Consider the following 25,671-nt stretch of genomic DNA (forward strand, 5'->3'; position numbering starts at 1 on the left):
CAGTGTCACTGCATTTTATGTCAGTCAGTTGACACCCATGGGGAAAAAGTGAAGGTCGCTTGCTGCTTTATCCTCATATTAGTCAACATGTTGTCACATCCATCTATATGATCACATCACTTTTTTAAATTCAAATTTACATAAGGTCTGATTAGCTACCTTACCTGTTTTTAGTTGTTGTTTTTTTTTAAAGTTATTTTTCTGTCATTTTGCTTTCATTATGACAGTGACAGTGGAGAGAGACAGGAAAGGCCGGGGAGACAGAGGGATGAAATGCAGCAAAAGGCCCAAGATGGATTCAAACCTAGGCCACTGTGGTAAAGACTCTGGCCTTAACATCTGTCATGATCTACCAGGTGAGCTACTGGAGTAAATATACGTTGCCATTTATGGTCTATGCACCCAAAATTTAATTCATTTGGTTTCCAGTCATACAACAGTTCTATATGCTGCTTTTCACCCAAAAAGGAATGATATTTTGGGGTAAATACAATATCCTGTAGAATTTTTAGCAAAAATTTCAACCATCGGCAGCTTACGTTCTGTATGTATTATCTATCAAAAACCCAAACTGATCAAACTCAAAACTTTAATTGTCAAACAATCAGCCAGACAAAACAACTCAGCTTTGAAAAATAAACCAACATCTTTTATTTGGTGAGTGGTGTACATCACTATATGCACTAAAGGCAGGTCTATGCACAGTTATAACTTCTTTGCTCTACATATTGAATAGTATAAAGTGATTATATGCATCTGTGTCCATTCAAAATGTGTTCCCCTTCCTCTTCCTCTTGTATTTCCGTTTTATCATGAAATTCTCCTACACAACTTGTTCAACATTTAGATCATGATTGCACCACTGAAAATGAATGAGACAACTGCTAATTTGAATTTAATGCAACAGATGTTCTGTTGAAACTTGTTCCAGTTTATTTATTCATAGTAGAACAATAAATCTATTTAATGTTATCATTCTAATGAAAAAAAAAAAAATCAAATGCTCCATTGTAATTATATCCAGTGACAATAGATTTTCTATAAAGCAGTGATTCTACTGAAAGCCAATGGTGCTGGAGTTCTCTATTGAAAGATGATGGAACTATTTAAGGTAAATATTTCCACTGAACAACAGTTGTCTTGAAAATAATGTGACAAATATTCCAATTAAATTCTACAAAGCAGTGATTAGAATGAAAACTAATGAAGATTAATTGTAAGTGCTCTATTGGAATCTAATGGTTGGTTGGTTAGTGAAAATAAGACAGCACTCAATCACACACATGTTCCATAACACAACATAATCAGACAAAGCTAAGGTTACAACAGATCCACCAAAATTCAACGGGAAAGTTATTCTATTAAAATGCTGTTCCACTAATGTTCAGTGGGTCAGATGTTTAAATGGAAGTTAGGGAGACAAATTCTACTCAAATCTAGCAGGTCAGTGTTTCCATTAAAAAATTATTAGGCAGAATGGTTCCACCAATGGTGCTACCACCCATTAAGAATTAATTGGACAAATGCTCTAATGAAAGTTAATACATTAATGTAAAATGAGAGTTCAGTCAATCAGACAGATGTTCCCTTCAAATAAACTCATTTAATGCTAGTGACACAGGAGCCACTGAAAATAAATAGGACAGCTTTTATATTGAAAGTAATTGCAATGGCTGTTCCATTGAAGTTTAACAGGTCAAATGTCAATTTAATGTTAATGTATTCACTCAAATTTATTAATTAATTTAAGGAAGTATTTCAGTTGAAGGTTTATATTATGCAACAATAATCTTTAAACAAAATGTGATATATATTTATTATTCTATTAAACGTAAATGGCCTAGGTTCAGTACAGTTTGCTCCACTTACATTTCTATAAAGCAGTGATTCAATGAAAGCCAATGGTGCTGGCATTACACTGTAAAGTAACTAGACATGTTCTCTATTGAAAGTTAATGGAACTTTTGATAGTGAAAACAAAAGGTTCACTATTGAAGGTGAGTGCTGTTCTATTGACATTCAATGGGTCAAATGTTTAACTGAAAGTAGATGGGACAAATTTAATTCAAATTCAGCAAGACACTCGTTCCTTATTAAAACAAAATTATGAGGGGAGAAATGTTTCCGTTGAAGGTTGATGGAACAACATTGATCTGAGAAAGAAAGTAAATGTGGTACTTCTGTTTCTATTTACTGTTGCCAGTTGCCTTTCTCAAACGCTGACTGACCAAACTGCACATGGACATGCATGTTGCTCGGTGCGGCCCAGAATCATTAGTGATTAGTATTGTGTATATATAGTGTATATATACAGTGTAAACATGTACTGTGTGGATGGATAGATAGATAATCACATTGGAGAACACACCATCGTTGGTTCATTTGACTTTTGAATGTCCTTTGGATTAATATTGTGTTGTTTTTGGAATGGGCAGTTTCATGGGGATGAGTTGAGGTATTCACTTGAGCACAGGCCCCTCCTCAAAGTGGCTGCAGGAAAAAAAAACATGGAGAGAAAGTGGATAGAGAAGAGAAGGTGTTATTGATGAGAAACAACCTCTATTCCTCCTACAAATTTACAAATTCAGGACTGTTGCAAATGTCAGTCATTGTTCATATAGAATTGGTTTTAGGTTTTAGGTTACAACTAGGTTGGTTAAGAGTAATATGTCAATGAGGGCCACACTTCTGACAGTACAAACATTTGTCTATAAGTGTGTGTGTCAGCACCTACCAGCTGAAAGTTGTTTAGGAGGTGATCTACATTGATGTCATCGTAGTTCTCTTGGAAGGTGTTGGGTTCATCCCTGGACTCCTCAGGGTCGCTGGTTCCAGGATCTTCTAGGCTGTGTGCGTATGAATACATTTGAATAATTTTATTTAATAACATCTTATTTCTACAAATACTTGACATTCTATGGCACAATCAGGGAAAAGATAATGGAAAATAGAAAGTGACACCTGACAAGAAAAAAAAACCTTATTTTTGCTTAAATAATTCATTCCTATGTGTTGTTTCATAACCATAAATTAAAATGTACTGATGTTCTGCAGACTTATAGCTACATATTATCTTGGTCCAGTGTCATTATATCTTGTGACTGTTTCCTTTATTGTTATCATTTTTTGTGATCTTAAAAACTTTCAAGCTGCAGATATGGCTATTTAGTCTTGGTCCAAGTCCACGTTATGGAGACTGCAGACCTGAATGTTGGAGAATTAAGCTGCATTTATTGTTTGTATGTTTTAGTGAATGTCTTGAAAAAAGTTTTAAGTCTTTATAAAAATCTGTGGTTAGTAACAGAAGGAGGCTTTTTTTAGTTCACCTGAATTGGTTGGGTCTCTGAACTATAAAATGGTCTCCATAAAGCCAGGAGTGATAGTCTAGCGAACAGCAACAACCAAAGTTTAGTGGTAAAGTCAGAGATCATCAACTGTTCATTTTACATCTCATTACGAAAAGCTGAGCTCAAGAAATTCAAATTAGACTAGAATAAAAAGGCGAAAGGTGTGGTATTTTCAAAAATGCAAAATAATACCTGAGTGTTTCCATTGCAATTTTACATTTCACTTTAAGGAAACCCAGAAGTTATGCACCTATACAGTCAGCTTATGGCAGAGAATGAAACCAAGGTGGACATGTGAAGATATGGAAGACTGATTCCTACCTTCTCTTTCCTGTTAAGACTGAGTTCAGGTATTTCTTGACAGCCATCTGTTTGCGGAAGCGGCTGTAATTGTCTGTAAAGATGGCATCTGAGTGACGCTTCACTGGCTCCTCCATCAGCTCATCACTGGACAGAGGAGAGATCATGAAAGAAACAGAGAGAAGGATGAATGTGTTACAGTTGAGAGGGCAGCAGGTTTCAATGCAGAATCAGTACAGCTCAGGATCTGTGATTCATGTTGTCTTTTCTTGTGTGTGTGTGTGTGTGAGTCCCTCCTGGCAACAAACATGTAATGACGAAGTAATGGCATAAATTAACCTTTAAAAATGTTTAGTCAATTACAAAATGCATCATCAAGCAGGTCGGGTCCTTTCATTGTAAATGTCAGTGGGTCCTCTCAGTTAAACAGTAAATAGACAAGACAAAAAGTTCACCTCTCTCAACATGAAATAGGTGAAATGTGATGTATTTTCACTTTTTACAAAAAGCCTCATCTGATGTCCAAGTTACAAAACATGGTTTTGACAGGAAACATTAAAAATGTTCATATAATTAATTTGTATTTTACATAACTAAAGGAATTTATGATGAAATTTGGGAAATCAAATCAACTTTTTGATGTTTGCTTTATCAAGAACGTTTGGCTATTTTTCAAACTCAGTTTTGAATCATGGATTTTGATAGAAAACATGCCGTCTTGAACTGAAAAACCAAAATCCTTGAATTAATATGTTGTCTGTTTTTCCTTCATAACTAAACCACACATTTAAATATGCTCTGTGTTTTCCTTGTCTTTGTGAGCGTGAACTTCTGTATGAACACAAATAGCTCTGTCAGAAAAGCCCTGATATTTAACCTCAAACTATTTAAGAGTTTGTCATACTCTGAGGTGACATTTCTCCATGGTTCCACATTCACTGTGGCTTTGGACCATTAAGTGACAATTACAATTTTTAATCATTCTTGCCTTTAACTCATTCAGTCAAATTCCGTGTGGATTCGATGTTGTACATTCAGATGAGGAGGAGGCTGAAGTTGACTTCAGATTGTTTTTGTTGTAAAAAAATCATTTGAATTTAAAGTTTCATAAATCTTGAAACAGTTATTAAAAAACCTCTGATCTCTAAATTTTCTTCTAGTCTTTGTTAGACAGGTCTACACAGCAGTTTATAAAGATTAGACATGGACTTGCTATAGTTTTGACAGTGAAAAAAACATTTTATTTTCTGTTTTCCAAACCTGAAAAACTAAAAAAAAAGGATTCAAGCGTTAAATAATATTTCAAGGTGTGACTATGAAAAATCAGCCAGTAAATAAATAAATAAACAATACACTATGGTTTTCCTTTTAGTTGCGATTCAAAAGCGAAATTCAGCCTTTTCCCCTCTGCCTGCCCACAACACGGACGGGAAGGTCACCTACCTGACCCGCTTTCCGATCAGAGACTCCAGGTACCTCCGCGCTGAAAGCTGTCCCAGGAGTTTGCTGTATCCGCTGGTGAACAGACCGTCTGCGTGTCTCGTCGGTCTGCACAGCACATCACAGGACAGTCACATTAAGCTCTGAACACAGCTGCCAGGTTAACACGCCAACAAATGAAAAATGGACGCGCACCAGCTCCAATTCTGAGCGCGTATTGGTTCTAATTGCACTCATAATGCGCTGGTTTACTTTTCCATTCTGCTCTAAAAACACAGCAGCCTTTATACTGATTCAAAGAATAATTGTTCAGTCGACATATCTGCCATGAAAATGATTTTTGTTCTGGAAATGACTTCCTCAAAATGTATATATCAGATTATATTATTAAATGCAAATGGCCAGTCTCAGCAGGTGTGCGCCCTTGGAGAAGATGATGCCGTATGAGATAGAAATACAATAATATACTACAAGATTTGAAAACACGCTCATTATAAATTACCATAAGTTTATGATAAAAATTTTAAAGCAAGTCACTTTCTTGTTGTTTTGTTATTGAAAGCTCTGTTCAGCTTGAAACTACCTCACTGAGCCACATTCATGTCCGATTTTAGATGGAAAGAACACAGGTTTCTTCTCACCTCATGGATGTGTATGGCAGACTCAGAGTCCGGGAGTACAACACACTGCACAGGGCTATTAAGAGAAGCAGCTGGGGGCCGGTCCGTTGTAACATCGCTTTACACCTGAAGATGGAAACGGTGATTTATTATTCTCCCTCTTACCTCAACACAGTGAGAAAACCAGGTCATCTCCCACCGGTCTAGCGAGAGGAAATATTACACTATCCTCTCCTCATTACCCTGTATGTTTTATAGTTTTATAGTCAGGTGAAGTGGTGAATTGCTCCACAGGGGAGTAGATTAGCCACGAGGAGACATAGATTTCTAAACAAACTTCTTCGCCTGATGTTGATTATTGAGAAGAAAATAAGTCAATGGAATCCAATGCGTAATTACGCACAGCGCGGACACTGTCCAGGTCTCAGTATTTTATTACACCTCGTAGATACTGCAGTTGGTTGGCACCATGGGGCACAAACCGAATTTAACATCTCGCGATCTAAATGCTTTCCACATTAAAGTACGAATACATTTACCTGTGGAATTGTAACAATCTTCTCACTTTGGTTTTAAACTAATTCTGCACTCACTACTTGTCACCTAGAAAGGAACACATTAAAGGGTATCGTCCACGAGGGACTGCTAGTGTATAGATCTCTGACAAACCTCCCGGTTAACTGCGAATTCTGACAGAAGAAAGAAAATGAACTCGCGGAATCCAATGCGTAATTACGCACTGGATTCCGCAAGTAGCGAGGATTAAACACGTGTTATTGCACCGCCGAGACGCTGCAAGTCTGTTGGCACCACAGACCACAAACCAAATTTAATGTGCTGCTTAAATTACAACAAGAAATTGATTCGACATAAAACTCAACTACACTCATCCAAAACCTGACTGGAACGCGCAAAAGGAACAAAAACACAAGTTCAAAACGAGCAATAAAACAACAACAAACAATCAAAAACACCGAATCAAAGAAACTCTGAAATCATTTCTGTGTAAATACGAAATCTTACATGTGCTCTGGAGAAGGTTGTCTGCGTTTGGCTCTTTCCGCTGCGCTCTCCAAAGTCCTGATCTTGAGCCGCTGCTGTATGTCCACTCTGCTGCTTCTGCGATGCGTTTGGACTCTGTCTTTCTGCTCGCCTTCAGCTCTGCTCTCCGTTTTATACACCTGGATGTTTCTCAAGGAGCAGGAGGGGACATCAGATTCAATCAGGGGCCCGAGACGTCAGTAGGTCGTTGCTTCCGTCATTGGTCTTGCTCATGGTCGAAACCAAACAGACCTGTGGTTAAATTAGTGGGGAGGTTTGTTTTTTTTTTCGTTTTCTTCCAATTAATCGGACGAATAACTAACTTATATGCCAGGGTTGATGCCGTTGACTCATCCGATCATTTTTCCCTTGGCTCCTCTCCTGTGGCAATGCTGGTCAAATGCTAGAGAGGAGAAACTGGAAATTAGACAAGAAATCTAAATGGAAAAGATGTGAGACTTGAAGTTAAAGCCGAAGTTTTCTGTAAATCTGTTATAGAAGGTAGAGGACAAGAAAATGAGAAGAAGGTAATACAGGGCCAAGTCTGCATAAATAAAGTAAAATTACATTTGGAAAAAAACAGCTTTATCCTTTCAAATAGCACCCAAGGGCTTCCAGAGATAAAATATCCATGTCTACATCCATGAAATAAATATCCATTCTAAAATGTACCAAGGTTTCAGTTCAGTTCAGTATCTATTATTATAAGGCTGGTGATGGAAATAAAGAGGCAGACAAGTTAGTGAATGAGTAGCTGAAGCTTTAAGATAACTCAGCTTGGATGGGGTTTGTGCAAAATGAAGGTTTTCCACAATATTTGATACTATCACTGGTTAACAAGCTTTTGTTTTCCTCCCAATGGTGCATTCATAGAGTTGATAATGTGCCCAGAAGTGGTAAAATGGGCTAAACCTAATGGATAAACACCACTGCAATGACTGTGGATTTGAAGAAAGATTTTCATATAGTCGCATATTATGTTGATTTTTATACTTTCAGAGTTACATATACTGATGATTGTACTGTCGAGAAATCTATAAATTATGAACCAGTAAGGTTCTATCTGAATTTCCCCTCAGACTTACCTTGTCAGGATCTTTGAATGTCACTTTGTTTTTGTTTTTCAGTTCTTGCAGTGTACGATATTTAATGTACAATGTTGCACTGCTCTCTGCTCAAAGGAAATCTTACACTGTCATAACAAAAATGCTACTAATCAATAAGTATTATAAGTATTCATTCTGAGAACCCTTTACGGTTAGGTCGAACCACACCTGTTGGAGATCTTTCCAGCTTTCCAGTTGACACTTGACTGGAGATAAGTTGTCACCAGAACATTGGCATTGTATCTATTGCGAGTGTCAAATGTGCAGTAATCATTTAGAAATATATTGGTGTGTATGTCAAATCTGAAACATTAAATATCTGTCAAATGGTACATAATACAACTTTTCATTTCACCTTGAGGTATCAGACACGTTGGACAGGAAGCTTTTTTATTTGTGTTTTTTTAATATATAAAAACTTCACCCTGACATACCATATACTATAAACTATACCATGATATACCATGATTTGTGCAAATTTCCCCCCCCAGTTTTATAAGGCAAATCAGCAGGCATCATGAGCCAACATTTACTTATGGACCCCAATTTGAATGGCTCTGATTCTTCTCATAAATATACATTTTTATGCAAGGTATAGGACTGGAAAAGATTTATTTCCAAGCATAATTTTATGCATTTAACGTTTCCTTTTTTTTTCTCATGCATTGTATTGCCGTGACACAAATACCTAATTCCACAACAATGTCATCAAAATCCTGCTTCTGCCATTTATATCCATTTGTTTACCTCCACAGCAGTAGAGGCACCACAGATGGTGCTGAAGACTGAATAAAAACATAAGGATCTTGCACATTACCACTTTCAATAAATACAATGACACTTTAGAGGGTGTTTGCAAGATACTGCCGCTGTTTTCTATTTCAGGTCATTTTTTACAAAAGAACACCACGCAGGACTGAAGTGTTTCTGAATCCACCCACAGTGTCCCTGATGAGTCTGATTTGCTCTGCTGGGATGGCACATGAATTAGCCGTGACGTCGGCTGGCGCTCCATCCATCCATCCATCTATCCATCCATCCATCCATCCATCTAAATGAGTGTGAACCATTTACCTGGTATCACTGGAGACAAAAGCATGAGTGGTTCAGACATGACTTACAGAGAGACATAGAGGAAAACAGAGACTGCAGAGCTTCTATAGGCAACAGAGAAGAGAGAGGAAGAGAAGAAAAAACATACAGCAAGAACAAAAGAGGTTGTAGTGGTGCTAAAGTAAAAGAGAAACAGTAATCTCAACTTATGAATTACATTCATATCATACTTATATACCTTTTGTTGATATATTTATACACTGGGTTAAACTCACAAAAAAATACAACAGATTTTTAGTTTTGAAAGTATAATAGAGGTGAATTTAATTTTGTGCTCACAGCGAAGAAAATAATATATGAAAAATTCAAAACTAACGCGAGAAGTATATGACGAGATATGTGAGAACAATGTGTGAGCAAGTGTTTTCTGGAAAATATGATTCACTTTTCCTTGCATTTGTGGTTGCATACCTGATGATCATCACAAATTTTATTTCCTTCTGCATCATGATAACAGTGCCTCTGGCCTTTGCGGGGTTGTTGATATCTCCTCTCAGTCAGCATATGACCCCCTCCCTCTCCTACTCCTCCTCCTCCTCCCTCTTCTCAACCATGATGGCACCATCGGAACCTTAATGCGATCAGTCCAGAGTGAAAGTAGATTACGCAGAAGTCCATGGGAGAAGGAGCTGGTCTAATTGACAGCAGTGATTGGAGACAGATCCCTGCAGGAAAAGGAAGCTGATGGAGGAAACATCAGCATTATTATGTTGATGTTGATGGAATGTACGGAAGAAAACGTTCCTATAGAAGAATAACAGGCCACCTCACCTCCATGCGACACAGAGAACTGAGGACTACAAGAAAATAATGTCATTGTTTTTCTTAGAGGTACTCTAACTACCCCCTGATACCTCCACTAGTACTACTGAGTCTAGTCTACTGCTTAAAACGATTTACAGTGCATTGTTACTGAATCTCAGTTTGCCTGGGGCCTCTCTGTGTGGAGTTTGTGGAGTTCTCCCTGGGTACTCCAGCTTCCTCTCACAGTCCAAAGACATGTAGGTTAATTGGTGACTCTAAATTGCCTGTATGTGTGAATGTGTGTGTGAATGGTTGTTTGTCTCCGCGTGTCAGCCCTGTGATAGATCTGTCCATGGTGGACCCCGCCTCTCGTCCAATGTCAGCTAGGTTTGACTCCAGCTGCCCCGCGACTCTCAAAGGATAAGTGGTATAGATAATGGATGGATGGATGTTACAGAACGAAATTATACTTCTATAACTAACTCATCATGGCTGAATTCAGGAACAAACGATGACCCTTCATCCCCCCACTCATGCCCCATTTCCTCTGCTTTCTCTGCACTGTGTATGCACCTATTTGCCAGTGAGTGCCCATCATGCACAGAGCAGCAGACAACATGTGGCAGCATATTAATACTTTGCCTAGTGCATTTAAACTCAGGCAGGTGCTGATCCAACTTTGCTGACTACTGACTGTAATACTACTGCCTCTACCACTAAGCCTGTATTACATCAATGCTGTTATTAGCCACTGTTACTACCAGTACTAATAATACTGCCAAAGCAATATTAACATAAATACTTCTGCCACTAACATTGTCGCTATCACGCACACTCTGCAACTAGTTTTACACTACTGACAGTTGTACCACTGCTTCTACAACCAGCAGTATTACTGCTACTACAAACATTAGTTCATACAGTACTACATTTACTATTACCCTACTATTCAATTCAGTTCAATTCAATTTTATTTATATTGCGCCGAATCACAACAAGAGTCATCTCAAGGCACTTTTCATACAGAGCAGGTCTAGACCATACTCTTTAAACAACCACAAAGATTATCACTATTACTATTTATACTTCTTGTAAGAGTTTTCTACGACACTCTTCATTGCTCCTACTGTTACCACTACTACTTCTGCAATAATTTTAACTACCTTCACTGTTACAAGTACCACCACAATCATGGCTACTACTACAACTAGTAGTTCTACTGCTGTACCTACTACTATTACTGATTTATCCTCAAATCACTATGGAGTATTTAAAAGACAAAGTTCTCTGTATTAAAGAAAAACACACGGTGGAATTTACTTTTAAGTCCAAATGGTGGACGTCTTGGTATTGAGACGCTTTGCATCACGACTCTCCCACCAGTCCGTTTGATGAGGGGAATCCCCTGGCTTGCTGAGTGCCTCCTCTGCACCACATTATCCAATTAGCGAACCATAGAGTGACGACTCTGATGGCAGATTACTGCTCGCAGCATGAGACTCACCGGGGTCTCTCTCTTTCTCTCTCTTTGTCACTCTGTTCTTCTTATGTTAGTACGCACATGTGGCCGGTGGATAGATGGAATAAAGATACTGAGATGAGATAGAGACAGATGATGGTAGAAAGAGTGTGAAAGAGAGATTGTATCACAGACAGAAACCAAGGGTAGAGGCAAGACTGGAGAGTGCCTGATGGATGATGGAGAGTGGTGAAAGACAAACGCGATCTGAGGAATCAGCATGAAATTAAAAAGAAAATGTATGCAAGTCACTGAAATTAACGCAGATATGGTGGGCTATGAAATAAAATATGAAAACTGGCCAAATGAGCAGCAAATTGGCAGCTGTCACCATCAGACGGAACAAAAGTTAAATAGTCACACTTTATTGGAATTTTATCTCATCTTTAGTTCCTGCATGTCTGTTCGGTCAAGAGGCAGCTCATCTTTGTTGACCTCAAAATTTCTTTAGATACTTTTACACAGGCGCATGTAACATTATAGCAATTGTATAATTTGGAACTAAAATAAACTGTTTATGTCATTTACTTCAAGTCTCAACAGTCAACAGTATTATAGTGAAAGCCATGGCTCAGAACTGGACTATGCCTCCAACTAGATGGCATCTACAGAGCATGTAACACTACTAAAGCTGACACTGCTTAATTTTTTTGTTTTATTCACAGAAAAATGTTAGGAATTTTTTAAAAAGTGGATTAAGATAAACAACCATGGGATTTGTGCATATGCTGTAGTAGTGTATATACTGTGGTAGAAAACTGTGAAAAGAAAGTTAAGAGACAAAGATCAAATAGGCATCACTTTGTGTTACAGCATGAGTAACTCTGGACCATCATACTAATAGTGTTTGTGTAAAGGTGACAGTATCAAGGCATCCCTCCACAGACAAATGACAGGCCTTTACGCTCATCTGAAATGTCGTCACAGGTGCCGGTGTCAAACAGGTTTCTGTTTATCATATGGGAAGACTCTTCTCCTCCAGCCTCAGTGTGGACCCAGTTGGGTTTGGTGATGGATTGCCTTCCACAACCAGAGGAGATTAGTCTGACAAATTACAGCTAAACTCCCCTGATGGTTAAACCTAGTTTACTGCAGCAGGAGACAGGCTGCATTCAGACCTGAAAATGGAGACAATAGGTCAACACTGCCAGATGAAATCTGGGAAATGAGCAGTATTAGTGCTGTAATGCAAATGACATGGTTTCAACACAAATCATGTAAACATAATTTCACCCTGAAGAACTAGATAATAGCATTTTCTGCTGTTTTCTGCTGTTTGGGCAAGTAACAACTATGGTTAGGTTTGATGTTAACTAACTAAAACTGACTGGAAGCAGTGGGAAACTGCTAGCCTGGCTCTGTCTGATGCACTTAAACTAAGTGAGTTACATATTTCACATGTTGCATTCATGAAATATCAAATATTGGAAGAAGATGAAAACCTCTGACTTATTCCACTGTTGTTAAACTTGTAGTCACACCTGACATAGCCTTGATGAACTTCCTTAACTTCCTTTGTTGTGTTAGCAGTTTGTTAAAAGTAAGCATTTTAGCACGACCCAAAACTACACTCACATACAGACCTTTGGTCAGGACTCTGTGGATGCACTTTTTAATGTGTTGGATACTCCTTTTGTGTCATTCTTCAACATGCAGTGTACACCACAGCAGTATTAAATTTCTTTAGAGTTATGTTCAGGAATTTGCAGCACTTGGTTAAGGTTAGGGAAAGATTGCTGCTGTCTGCTTGACTTGTCCTCCAACTTTCAACACAGCAGAGCACAGTGGATTATCTGGCACACTGAAAATAAAGGGGTACCCAGTACTGACACCAAGGGACCTGAACAAGCATCTATATGTGATGAGTTGAGAGTGTTTCCCAATCTGGATCCTCATGATAACTAACCCTTGCACCCAACCCTGCCAGCACTTGGACCAGATTCCTGTTTCCACCGTTCAAGAGACTGCTCTATCTATGGATTCAGTATTTAGCTGTGTTTTATTTCACACAAACATGGCAGAGTACACAAATAGAGACTCATCCCCAACTATCTCTCTCTCTCTCACACTCACACACATAGACACACACTCCACACACTCGTCAAGGCCCTGGTCCCTGGAGGTTCCTTTAATGGAGGCCTTGTTTTTGGTGTGTGGCCTCCTGTACAGATCAATTAGACCACCAGAGCTCTTCATTGCATCCTAAATTAACTAAATACATAAATACATTTGGCCGGGATTCAGCCTCATGGCAGACATTACGTACAGCAATGCCATCTAGAGACTTTAATTATCCCAGAACACACACACACACTCGCATTTCCATCATTAGCTCTCATTAACCAACAAAACCCTACCCATGTTGTACTCAGGTCTGGCTCTCATGGGGACCAATCAGATTATGTTGCTTTCCATGTTTGGGAAATCAACGTAATTTGACATTAGATGATATCTATCTATCTATCTATCTATCTATCTATCTGTCTGTCTGTCTGTCTGTCTGTCTGTCTGTCTGTCTATCTATCTATCTATCTATCTATCTATCTATCTATCTATCTATCTGTCTGTCTGTCTGTCTGTCTGTCTGTCTGTCTGTCTGGTAATGTGTCCCTTAAAAGCTCTTTGTAGAGAGGGAAAGTGTAATACTGTCTAATCACAGCAAAACCTCCATTCACACAGCTTTCACTGCAGGCATTTGAATGCATCAAACAGGTGCAGGTAATAATATTATAATGGCTGCATTCCATTTAGATGGTGCCCTGTTACTGTGCATGCTGGGTCACCATCATTGATGTCATTAGTGGCAGCTGTGCCTTTCTGCTATGACATGACAAAATGCCTTAAAAGATGTCTTAAACTATGGACTGTATGTGATACCCAGTGCGACAAAAATCAGTTTAGAAAGTTTTCCCTTTATTGCACAAAGGACTGTAAAATAAATAAAGTGAAGTGGCATTTGAACCAATGACTGATGATGTATCTAACTTCAACTTTGTGATGCTGATATTTTGTTTGTTGACACTGTGACAACTTTGTGGCTGTAATCAGTAGATGTGTTGTGCTAGATTACATTATATCAACAGATGTTTCTAATATTCTGTCCCTCCTTATGAAAAAAGCTCCACTCTCCTCTCACCCTCCTCTTCGCTGCAATGTTCATTATCTTATGCACACTGCACCAGAAATACAAACAGTGCATCTGCAATTTTGCGCAGCCTTGTACTGTGTTTGTTTTTCACTATATGATGACCAGAGCTGCCACTATTGGTTATTTCTGTCATAGATAAGAAAATTGTGAAAAAATGTCCATCCTAATTTTATAAAGGCCAAGCTAATGTCTTCAGATATTTAGTTTTGTCTGAGAAACAGTCCAGAACCCAAAGATGTGGACTTTACAATTGAAGAGGACTTCAGAAACCAGAAAATATACACATTTGAGAGACTGAAACAGGAAAATTTTGACATAAAAAAACATTTTTAAAAAAAGATACTAAGGGGTCTTACATATAAACTGAAATACATGTAGGACTGCAATTAACAGACGTTTTTTTTCTATCAGTAAATCTGCTCTTCCTCTTAATAGGTTAATTGGTTTGCCTTTAAATATGTGAAGACAGAGAAAAATAACCATTATTATTTTCCAGTGCCCAAGGTAATGTCATCAATTTCCAAAACCCACAGATGAGACATTTACTATCAGATATGACATCGAAAGAAGTAAAGCCTCATATCTGAGAGAATATTATGAGAATAAATCCAAACCTTGAACTTTCAGCATGCACAGGACTGGATAAAATATTGATGTGATTGTACAGGTGTTTCTGACGCATCTGTAAACCGCATTTTTCACTCATTGCCTGAGCAAGGTCTGTAATGGCTTGAAACAACAATTAAAGTCACCATGGGAGCGTCATCTCTGCGCAGAGTCTTCTTTCGCTGTTCACTTGGATAATTTAAGCCATTTCTCACTACTGCTACCACCAGAGCGCAACTCCATCACCGTCCCTCCCCAGTCGACTGCAGTGCGTCACCACAGACAGCTGTTGCTCATGGATGCTTTAGCAACCCTGCAGTAATTAAATCTGAGCACCTGTTATGGCAGGATGACCTCACCTCAAACACCCAACCTGCTACAACTAAATGAGGATAATGAGGTGTCTGTTGTGGTTGTATGGGTGTTAGTTGTTGAGTTGCAGTGCTGTAAAGTGTGGTTTTTTTTTTTAATTTGTTTTCATGGAATGTCAGCATGAGAAAGGCCAGTTTTACTTGACATAATAATAACCTGGTCAACAATGAGTGGGAAATGTATACCTGTTTTTTTTTTTTTCATTTGCTGTTTTAGTGATATTCAGAAAGTCTGATGATAGCAGTATAGATAATATATAGCATCTCAGCAGTATGAATTGTAACATAATGCATCTAAATTGACCCAGATGGGACTTGAACCCACAATCCCCAGCTCCGGAGGCTGATGCCTTATCCATTAGGCCACTGGGTCAGACATTAGATCTAATGTTGGTTTCATTCACAATGTCCAGACATTATCTGTGCAATAAACAGAAGATCATTTACTTTTCTTGTAGCCCCAAGAACTGTATTCAGTGGTTTAGTGATCCCCAAAAACTTTTCTAACATCCATTTGAATGTGAATAAATGTTTTTGTCTGAAATCATGGCCCTCTTCAAGGAAAGGGGCAGTCAAAAACTGATATCACCTTCAATCACTGAATTCATTTTGAAACACAGAGGTGCACAACACAAGGGTTGAGGAAGGGTAGCTAGTGTGAGTCAGAGAGGGAATAATGAATGGGGAAAAATAATAACAATTATTTGTTTTATCTGTTTGAGTCAGACCTATGAATACACACTTTCCCTTTTTGTGTTTCCTGTCTTATCTCTTTAATATTTCCTTTTAGATTTAGCAGATAAAGCACTCTCACTGTCTCTTTCTCTCTCTGACACACACAAACACACACACACATACACACACACACCACCCAGGGAGCTCCACTGATATTGTCTGGGAGAGTTAACTTGGTCAGATCATACCGAGCTGTTGTGTGACATTCATCATAATCATCAGCACCTGTACCACCCAGACTCCTGATTTACCCCTCAGATATAATTTTTCATGACCACCTTTTGCTGAATTTGATTTTGTAGATGCAGGAGTTACTGATACAGTACAGTATGCAGTCTATCTATTTGTGTATCTGTCAGCAATATGAAACTTCTACATTAGAGGTACCTGTTTTACAGCAGATGATCTGATTATATTTTGAATAATCTTGTTGCATTAGATTAATATTACTATTATATTATACTATTATATATATTATCTTGCATTATTATTGTACTTGCTAAGCACAGTGTTGACCCTAAACATCATATTGTATTATTTTTAAAACAAAGCTAGCACTCTGCAGATAATTTAGTATTCACATAATACAATAAAAAATGAAAAACATTATCTAGTATAAAAATAGAATGTAAATGCTTAAATAATTGTTTCTGAGTTTTAATCTTGATGTGACTTTAAACGGTTGCCGGTAATTACTCACAACTTCCCCACGTAAATGTCAGCTTATTTATTCTTAATTGGGGTGACAGTGATTCGCTCTGCAACATTTATTAATATCCTTTGCATTTAACCATGTAATCAAGTTTGAGAGTCAAGCAAACATCAGTGTTTGAAATTTATATTGTCTTCATAATCAGACCTCTTGTCACAGGTTTACAGTTTACCATATCATTTAATCAAAATCATTTATTGGAATTAACCCTAATATGTTTTCATATCAGCATACTCTTTTGCAAGCAGTCTAGTTTAATAAATTTAGCTTTAGTCAAAAATGTTTATGTGATTTAAAGGTTTAACCACAACCACTTTATTTACATTGTATAACAAACTTAACCACAAAGATGTTTCAGTACCAAACTGAGAGAATGTTTAGAATGTCTTGGCACATCTGAGTATTGTTGCTGATCATGCACATCCTTTTATTTGAAAAAAAAAAAAAGTAAAAAGAGCAGTATAGGCAATTTGTCAATTACATTTCCAAGTATGTGGTGTGTATTCTTCTACACATGAGCAGAGGCAGATGTTTATTTTGAGAAAGTGTCCGACCTATTCAATACTTTCCTCGACCCTTGGCAAGACAGGATGAGGGAGAAGGAGGATAGCAGATGTTGGGAAGAGGGACCGACTGACGGGTATCTGGATGACAGGAGCTTGATGAACGCAGCCAATCAGCTCTGTCCTCCCCTGCTCCTCGCCGCTGATTGGCTGACTTGTGGAGGAAGAGGATGTCGGGACAGCAAAGATGTCCGCGCTCATTTGAAAACCTGTTGTGGCCAAATCCACAGTTTGGCTCCTGACCAGAGTTGTTTTTATGTTGCCGCCGGTTAAGGCTCATATAAAGGAAAGACAAGGACTCCGCGACAAGAGCCAGACTATTCCTTATTATCAGGTTAGCGGCTAAATCGTCTCAAAGCTAGCTGAAGCTAACGTTAGCTTGCGTGCTAATCGAGCTGGTGAAATCAACGGGTGTTTAGCTTTAGCATGCTAATCCTTACCTTCCAGTCACATATCACATAATAACTGTCAACATGTTTATTTGTTTTCACCTACAATATCATATTCACTGTCAAATGACGAGCTTTATTTTAGCGTAATGTGTAACTCGAGGATCTGCTAGCATGTAGCATCTGCCAGAGTCAACAGCAGCATGTAGAAGTAGAGATGATACAATATTAATACTGTACATTGTTACTTAGTTAATTGTATGTCGTGCTCTATCGTGGCTTCTAACAGTATCGTGAAACGTTGTGAGGGATACGGTTTATTTTAAGCCTGGTTCGACACTCTTTCATTTTGGCTAACTTAGTGTTGTGGAAATACCCACAAATTATTGTCAAGACAACACTTACAGGTACATGTCGGCATGAAGAAGATGTTAGAATGAATGTTGAATGTATGTGTTTAAGGCTTCAAATAACAATTATCTCCGTTAACAACTAATCAGATATTTTCTGTCGGTCATTACTGAAATATTTATTGAAGAAAAACGGCAAATAAACACATTGGAAAAGCTGTAATCAGTCTTACTTAATCGATCTGTTCTGATCGATTTGTTTTGAAGGGGACCACTTTACTTTACTTTAATGAAAACCCAGCTGTCACTCAGTCTCTACCATTTAATGTTTTTGACAGTGGCTTAGTTAGGTTTGTCCGGCCAAAATTTAAGTTTTGCTTCACTGGCATGACAGCACAGTCAGTACAGTATTGGCAAAGCACACTGCACCATGTTTACAATGTATGTAGTAAAATTACTTCATAGATTTGAATATGTTTTAGCCAGGGTAGGCTTGGTGTAGGTATGTGTCTAGGTTTCTTTTATGGCTCTCTTTTCTCTCAGTGCTCTTATTGCACTGTAAATGATCTTAAGTAGATGCATAACAGTGGAAGTGTCTGGTAGAATACATTTAACCCATTAGCTGTGCCAGCGGATGAAACATTTTTCCTGGTAATTTGTAAACATCTTCATCTCACATTTTTCTTAGAAATAATGCTGATATCTGGAACTCATGTCGGAAGTCGTGTATGAAGAGACAGCCACGATGATTGCCGCAGGGGAATTGCAGTCGTTTGTCCCGTTTGGCCGCGAGCACTGCAGGAACCATCCAAATGCCTTCAACCTGCAGCTCAGAGAGCTCCAACCCGCCTCCGAGCTCTGGTCGTCAGACGGCGCTGCTGGCCTGGTGGGGTCCCTGCAGGAAGTCAGTCTGCAGGAGAGAGAGAGGGTGAGCTTTCATGGTATTACATGGCTTTTACACAGTGGCACTAATATTCCAGCTGTAGGAAGTGCAACACCAGAAAGTAGTAAGTAGTAGTACCAAATTTGCAAAAGTAATATTGCATCACTTCTTACTCATTAAAGTAGTGCTTACATACAGTACAACTCAGTACAGTATGTATTTTTGATTGAGTCCTTGTGTTGATCTAATGGATGTGTTTTGAATGGCAGGAATGCTGGCAGCTCAAGAAGGGCTGCGTGGGAGTCAGAGAGGAGGATGTGGAGTTTGAAGAGGAGCTTTACGCAGCAGGAAACGTAGTCGTCTGGAGTCAGGGCAGTCGGACCCAAGCCTCCAGTGTATACAAGGCCTTCACCGTTGACAGCCCAGTGCAGCAGGTCAGTTACTAAACTAATATATCTGCAAGCTAACTGCAATGCCAATCCCATGAGGATGGATCTGAGTTCCTTAAGTATTTCATTTCAACTTTAGATGGTAAATCAGGTATCATTTAAATTTCATTCATCTTCTTTGGAAACACAAAAGCCATGTATGTGAATTAAATAATAAGAATTATTTTTCTTTTGCCCTATGTAACATGGGCTTTGTGGGGCAAAAGATTTCAAGCTATCTTTTATTTTGTCTTTTATTCTGTCTGCAGGCCTTATGGTGTAACTTTGCTGTTCCTCAGAACAAGAAAGATGGTACAGTATCATTACAAGATTTGAAAAGCAGTTATTGTTTCAATTTATCTTTAATTTATGATGTAGTTTTACTGAGTTTCAAAAAAAAACAAAAAAACGCTCTTTATAATGTTGTTTTACAGAGGAAGAAGTGGAGCAGACAGTGTGTATTGTCCAGAGCAGCTGTGTCAACGTTCACACTGTGACTGGGAAGGATTTCATCTCTCCTCTACCCTTCCAGGTGAGGGATATTGGTGGAAAACAGCATAAGAGGAGTCAAGACATCTGTTAAAATTTACGCTTCGTAGGTGCAACATCAGTACTAGTGTTTGAGCGGTCATGCTCACTGACTTTTATATGCCACAGAATTAGAGATACAATGTTTGTGTGTTTAATTGTTTGCATCTGTGTGTGTGCGTTTGTGTGTACTAGTGAGTGCTAGTCAGATTAGTGATATTCCCCTGGGCTGAGATGTTGTCTGGCTAACCAGTAGTAATGGAAAATCTGGATCACTGACAATGGGAATGAACTTCATTCATACCAGATATCTGTATCTTAATTGCGTGTGTATGTGTGAGATATCCCTTCTTGTATTCGTGCATGTGCTAAACTGGAATGAGTGTGTGTGTATAATTGTTCAGATGCTTCTCTTCTGTGTGGCCTTTGTTGCGTGCGTCTGTGTTACTACTCTTTTACAGAGTGCAAATATGTTTGCGTATAAGTGTGTGTGCAAATGTATATGTGTTTGTGGGACTCATTAGTCTGATGCACAGGAACAAGATGTAATTTAATTCAGGGCTGTACTTTTAGCAGCAAGTTGTAGAAACAGTATTTGTAGGCTGCTCAGAGGAAGACGTATTGTGCGCCTGTGATTGTTTTTCTTACTTGAGGCCTATGAAGGTGATGATGTGTTATGTGTGTTACTAATGGAAAGATTTGTCATCCAGACTCATTAAATGATTGGAATGATTAAAGATAAAATCCTTGTGACAGCCTTTGTGATGTTGCTTGACAGTGAATCAATGGGGTGCTGCTCTCTAGTTGATCCTTCAGCTCTACTTGGAGGTGGCCAATACCAACATGACTGAAAATTACAGTTATTTTCTTTCTTTAACAATCTGTAATCTAAGAAAACCTTAAAATAATAATGTGAGATGCTGGAACCAGTAGTTTTGGCCAATGGTAATTACGTGATATTTGTTAAATAACAACTTTTGATTAACTGTGTGCGCAGGGCACTTTTTGTTTTACATTGAACTTAAGGTCCATAGAAAGGCATCTGTTTCTGTATTTATCAAGTAATATTGAAACATTAAAGTTTAATATTGATGTCATTATTACACAGTAATGTAATGTTTAACATTTCTCTCCTGTCCAACCTATGGTCTCCTTCAGGTCTCAGATGTCTGGGCAACCAAGTTTGGACTTTTGTTGGAACGAAAAAACACAGCGACTGACGCACAACTCAGCCCCCCTGGGTACACACTAACACTCGCATGTGCATGCACAAGCTCACGGCAAAGATGTCATCACACACATTTATGCTCGCACTCATGTACAAACCATTGTCATTTCTTCTGCTTACTTTTTTTTTTTCTACAGGGAACCTCTGCCCACAGTGTTCAGCATGCTGCACCCTCTAGACGAGATCGCACCAGTGGTGTGTAAGCCTGCAGGTATGACACACAATCACACATACTTTTTGTCTCCTTCTGTCCCTGAATGAGTAATTGCCATGTTTTGATCTGAATCTGTGTGTGTGTGTGTGTGTTTTTTCCAGGGCTGTTTGAAGGCTCCCGTGTGCAGTATGCATCTGACTCCACCATGAAGATCATTTTCAGCTGCTGTCAGCCCTCTATAGTTGTGTCCTACGACACCGTGCAGGGAATACACTCTGTCTGGGCCCTGCGCAAGGTCACACATGAAGTGAGTGATGACTCACACACACACACACGAACACACATAGGGACTACCTGCCCCTAACCTAGAGCCTCTTGCTTTCTTCAGGAGCGCTCTACAGTCCTGCGTTGTCCATCAGAGTCAGTTGGCACACCGATGGGTCTAATGGCTTCAGGATTCCTGACCTCTCACCTTCGTAACATCTCCCGCCTGGACTCCCCCGGTGGGAGTGCACCAGCTGGGCTCGGTCCTGGGACTGGAACAAGGTAATGAAAGTGTTGTATGCACTTAGAACTGCAATGGTTATTTGATTTTTTTTATTAGTTGATAGGCAGAAGAATAATAATTGGCAGCCATTTGGATGATTCAGTAAATCTTTTTAGGCATTTTGAAAGCATAAATGCCAAATATTCTCTACTTCCCTATTCTCAAATACAGTATGTGGATTTGCTGCTTTGTGTGACATATCTTAGGTTTTTGTGACTGTTTGTTGAATAAAAGGGATAATTTGATGACATCACCTTGGGCTGTGGAAAATTATAAAGGTGATTTTTCATTGTTTTCTATATTATACACAAAACAGTTACAAAATATGTTTTAGTTGCAGCCCTTTGTCCACTTCATTTTATGTTAAAGTACTTTAGAGTCTTTGGCTTTCAAATGGAAGGACCACAATCAGGATTACAATTATTTTTAAATATTAATATGTATAAGAAATCTGTTATCCAAGCAAAACCTGGCTAAAACATCGACATTATTAATAATTCATTATAAAGCGTATGTAGAGAATAAACAAACACACAATTAAGGATGACACAGCTCTCTCTCTCTCAGGGCTGACAGTTGCGTGAATGATTTTTATTTTGCATAATATGAAACATTCCCAATGGTCACGTGACTGTAGTTGACCCCTCTGGTCCCTGGCTGTTGTCTGACCCTGTCCTTGGTTCTGCTTGGCTCTGCTTCTAGCTGTCCTGTTGGCACGGGCTCTCCTCTCCACTACAGTGCTCTGCACAGCCACCAAAGCAGGATCATGACGTCCTCACCGGGATTACACTCCCGTGTTCATTCCCCAAGTATATCTAACATGGCTGCCCTCAGGTGAGTTTGACATCATAGTGAAGAGGCACATCATTTTTTTTTAAAGCTCCTTACTGAACCTTCCAGCTTGACTTAAAACATTAAATGTAAAAGCTAAACAAGTCCTTAGTAGCACAAATAGTAAGATCAAATATGTGTAAACAAAAAAATAAAGTCAGGGTTAAAACAGGATTCAGAGTAATTAGTTAGTTAGTAAATCTACTCTGTTCAGTCTATTGCCAGCTACACCGTTTTGCCTCATCTTCTCCTACAGTTGGCAGAAATGTACCTACATGTATGTCATTGTGCATTATCTGCTCACTGAAACATTGCTCCACAACACTGACGCACAAAAACGCCACTGTGCCCTATTTTGTCTTCCACCAGCCGCGCCCACTCTCCAGGGATGGCGGCTCCGTCCTTTTCGGGTGTGGCTCGTTTCAACACGTCTTTCCACAGCCCGCCCCCCAAAGGGCACCATGGCTTGTTACCCTCTCCCAACAGCACAGTAAATGAGACGATGCTGGTGCCAGAGATGGAGCCCATCATACCCGACCTCTGCATGGAACAGCTGTGGAGTGAGACTGTCACTGCTGGCTGTCACAGGTAATTATCAGGACTGGATGCAGAGTCTGTACCGGCCCATGATTAATTTATATCAGTGGCAGATAATTATTGAGAGTGAATCATTGATGGTTTTATTTTAATGTTATTTCAACCTTGTGTTTTCTAATTGATGGATTTTATTCTACCGAGTTCAGTAATGTAAGTCTACTCAGTTTTCAGGAGTCCAGAAATGTATTCCCCTGTTACTTTATGTCAGATAACTTTCTAATTCCATACTCCCACATGTTTTGTAGGTTTTTCTATCACAACTCCTCACAGTGATGGCAAATGTGAAATTATTCTCAGATTTTTGCTGTTTTTACTCTTACTTCTGTTGCTGTTCTTGTGTAGCAGCTGCTGTTTCACATGACTCCTTTTTGCGTTCACAGGGACATGAGCAGCCAGGCGTCCAAAGTATTCCTGACTTCTGACGTCTGTGAGAACCGCTACCTCTGTTTCCTAGTGGAGTCTCATCAACAGCTCAGGTCAACAGACATACACAATTTATTCTTGCATAATGCATATTTGATGTTGAGTCTCAGATAATATAAATCTAAGATCAGTCAAACAGTTATGGAAACATTAATTACCCAAGAATGTAGAGCACTGGATAAACTACTTAAAATAGTTTAAATGTAACCTTTAGATTTTGCATTGACATTTTGCATTTTACAATGTAACATTTTTCTCATTGTTTCCACAGATGTGTGAAGTTTATTGAGAGCAATGATACGTCTCAGCTCATCTTCGCCTCCGTCACGTCCATCCCTGCCAAAGATGCAGAACCTCTGCAGGTACATTGTAATACTTAACAACACTGTAATACAAAATTTACAGAAAGCAGGCAAAGGTTGGGCTGGTGATGTAAAACAATTGACACAATTTGAGAGCAAAGAGAGGAACTACCCAGTATTACTATGATGTCCCTAATAAAGTGTTTTGTGAGTGTGTGTCAGAGCTGTTGTACTGAAATGCAGCAGAATGTGCAGATTTACCCCAAAAGAACTACTCCAAAAAAAGACCTCTGAGTGAAGATCAGTTTCAGTTTTGTGTCTTTTCATTGTTGTTTCTGTTGGATCAAGAATTAACAGTGGTATTCTGTGAGCTTGTGTTGTTGGCAAATGGTGGTATTGAATCAGAGAGATAAATAAGGCCCATAAATTGAAGTGTGAATGCGTTGGTTTGAGTTTAATGATAAACCCAAATACCTGCAAACAACCTTTACTGTGGTATTTCTGTGTCTTTGACACTGCCAACACTGCAAACTGTGATAAATGATACAAGAAGGGCCTGATTTCAGAAAACAATGCAGCGACCTTATGAACATTTACAAACCTACTCCTCTGCTTTCGTTCTGTATTTGTGATATCCATATGGTTTGCATCTTTGGTCTGGGCTGTAGGCTCCCCTTATTTATTTAACATTTAATTGTTGTGTGGGTAGTGTGAAATTATGAACATTGTGTAGGAGGCCTTACTGTATCCTCTTCAATGCACCCGGATGTTTATGAGTTCTGTCTGATATAATTAGTTCTTTAGTTGCTCCCATTACCTACAGAAACCACTGTGTGTTTGTTTAGCTGGGCTTAATCTCTGCCTCAGAGGACTTTGTTGAACGTCATCATTAGATTTATCAATGAAGTTGTTACCTGAGAGACATCCTGTGAAACAGAGAACTTATGGTTTAAAATGTTCTAACTGTATGTCAGTCTTGGCTCTTGAATTATAATTCTAAAGCTTTTTTTTTTTTTTTTGCAGTTTTAATTTTTATGGAAATTATTTGTCTAAGACTAGGTTTTATATTTTTGTTTGAATTGATATAGTAATTCACATTTCTGACATTTTATAACCAAATCATTATAGACAGATAAATTAATAATTAAAGTAATTGTTATTTGCAGCCCTTAACATGTTTCCATAAAACCTCTGCAGAATATAGATGCCATGCTGGTTCTGGAGGCCTGTGGCAGTCTGGTTCTCTACACAGGAATCACCAGGGTAAGGACGAACTCAAATCTCTAAGACTTAGTCAGGTGATTCCATTTGATACACAGAAGTCCTTACCAACTGATAACAGTTAATGAACATTTCCCACTGGGTGGTTAAGTCATTGCTCTGTTGGTGTTTCTCCAGGTCAGTAAGGTGTTTGTCCCCGGACTCCTGTCACCCACCTTCAGTCTGACCAACCACCTCCCTCACCTCAGCACGCCGGTGGAGAACGTTAGCACGCCAGCTAACGCTGGCAGTAGGCACCTCCAAAGACTGGATGAGGTACCACCATGCGTTGTAAACAGATTGTTCCTTACACATTGATAGATAGATTCAATAATTAGATTTTTTTCAGGTTATCTTCCTTGTGTTGTCTGCACAGTTTCTAATAG

General features: G+C 38.8%; 2 protein-coding genes and 1 non-coding gene across 3 annotated transcripts in view; 1 reads left to right on the forward strand and 2 right to left on the reverse strand.

Moving 5' to 3' along the window:
- Positions 1-364: 364 nt before the first annotated feature.
- vip (vasoactive intestinal peptide) lies at positions 365-6,848 on the reverse strand. Its single transcript, XM_018695283.2, has 6 exons — positions 6,731-6,848; positions 5,729-5,833; positions 5,091-5,195; positions 3,669-3,794; positions 2,735-2,846; positions 365-2,490 (listed from the first exon to the last, which is right to left on the reverse strand). Coding segments are annotated over exons 1-6 (459 nt in total). The 5' UTR covers positions 6,733-6,848; the 3' UTR covers positions 365-2,481.
- An 8,807-nt stretch (positions 6,849-15,655) lies between these two features.
- Positions 15,656-15,728, reverse strand: trnar-ccg (transfer RNA arginine (anticodon CCG)). The gene has a single exon. It is a non-coding gene; the product is annotated as a tRNA-Arg (tRNA).
- A 1,778-nt stretch (positions 15,729-17,506) lies between these two features.
- Positions 17,507-25,671, forward strand: part of anapc1 (anaphase promoting complex subunit 1) — a 51,607-nt gene continuing 43,442 nt past the window's right edge. The window contains exons 1-15 of the mRNA XM_018695311.2: positions 17,507-17,699; positions 18,793-19,032; positions 19,257-19,421; positions 19,685-19,727; positions 19,850-19,947; positions 21,102-21,184; positions 21,309-21,382; positions 21,487-21,632; positions 21,714-21,871; positions 22,575-22,706; positions 23,073-23,291; positions 23,681-23,776; positions 23,995-24,085; positions 25,223-25,288; positions 25,424-25,561. Of these exons, the coding sequence (XP_018550827.1) occupies positions 18,817-19,032; positions 19,257-19,421; positions 19,685-19,727; positions 19,850-19,947; positions 21,102-21,184; positions 21,309-21,382; positions 21,487-21,632; positions 21,714-21,871; positions 22,575-22,706; positions 23,073-23,291; positions 23,681-23,776; positions 23,995-24,085; positions 25,223-25,288; positions 25,424-25,561 (1,725 nt within the window). The 5' untranslated portion in view covers positions 17,507-17,699; positions 18,793-18,816. The remainder of the gene's footprint in view (positions 17,700-18,792; positions 19,033-19,256; positions 19,422-19,684; positions 19,728-19,849; positions 19,948-21,101; positions 21,185-21,308; positions 21,383-21,486; positions 21,633-21,713; positions 21,872-22,574; positions 22,707-23,072; positions 23,292-23,680; positions 23,777-23,994; positions 24,086-25,222; positions 25,289-25,423; positions 25,562-25,671) is intronic.

The sequence above is a fragment of the Lates calcarifer genome, linkage group LG16_LG22, assembly GCF_001640805.2.
Source record: "Lates calcarifer isolate ASB-BC8 linkage group LG16_LG22, TLL_Latcal_v3, whole genome shotgun sequence".
Classification (NCBI taxonomy): domain Eukaryota; kingdom Metazoa; phylum Chordata; class Actinopteri; family Centropomidae; genus Lates; species Lates calcarifer.

Coding starts and splice junctions, on each gene's coding strand:
- vip (XM_018695283.2), bottom strand. Junction 5,196..5,728: donor CTGCCATACACATCCATGAG/GTGAGAAGAAAC, acceptor TGTGCTGTGCAG/ACCGACGAGACACGCAGACG. Junction 3,795..5,090: donor CTGATCGGAAAGCGGGTCAG/GTAGGTGACCTT, acceptor TCCTCTGTCCAG/TGATGAGCTGATGGAGGAGC.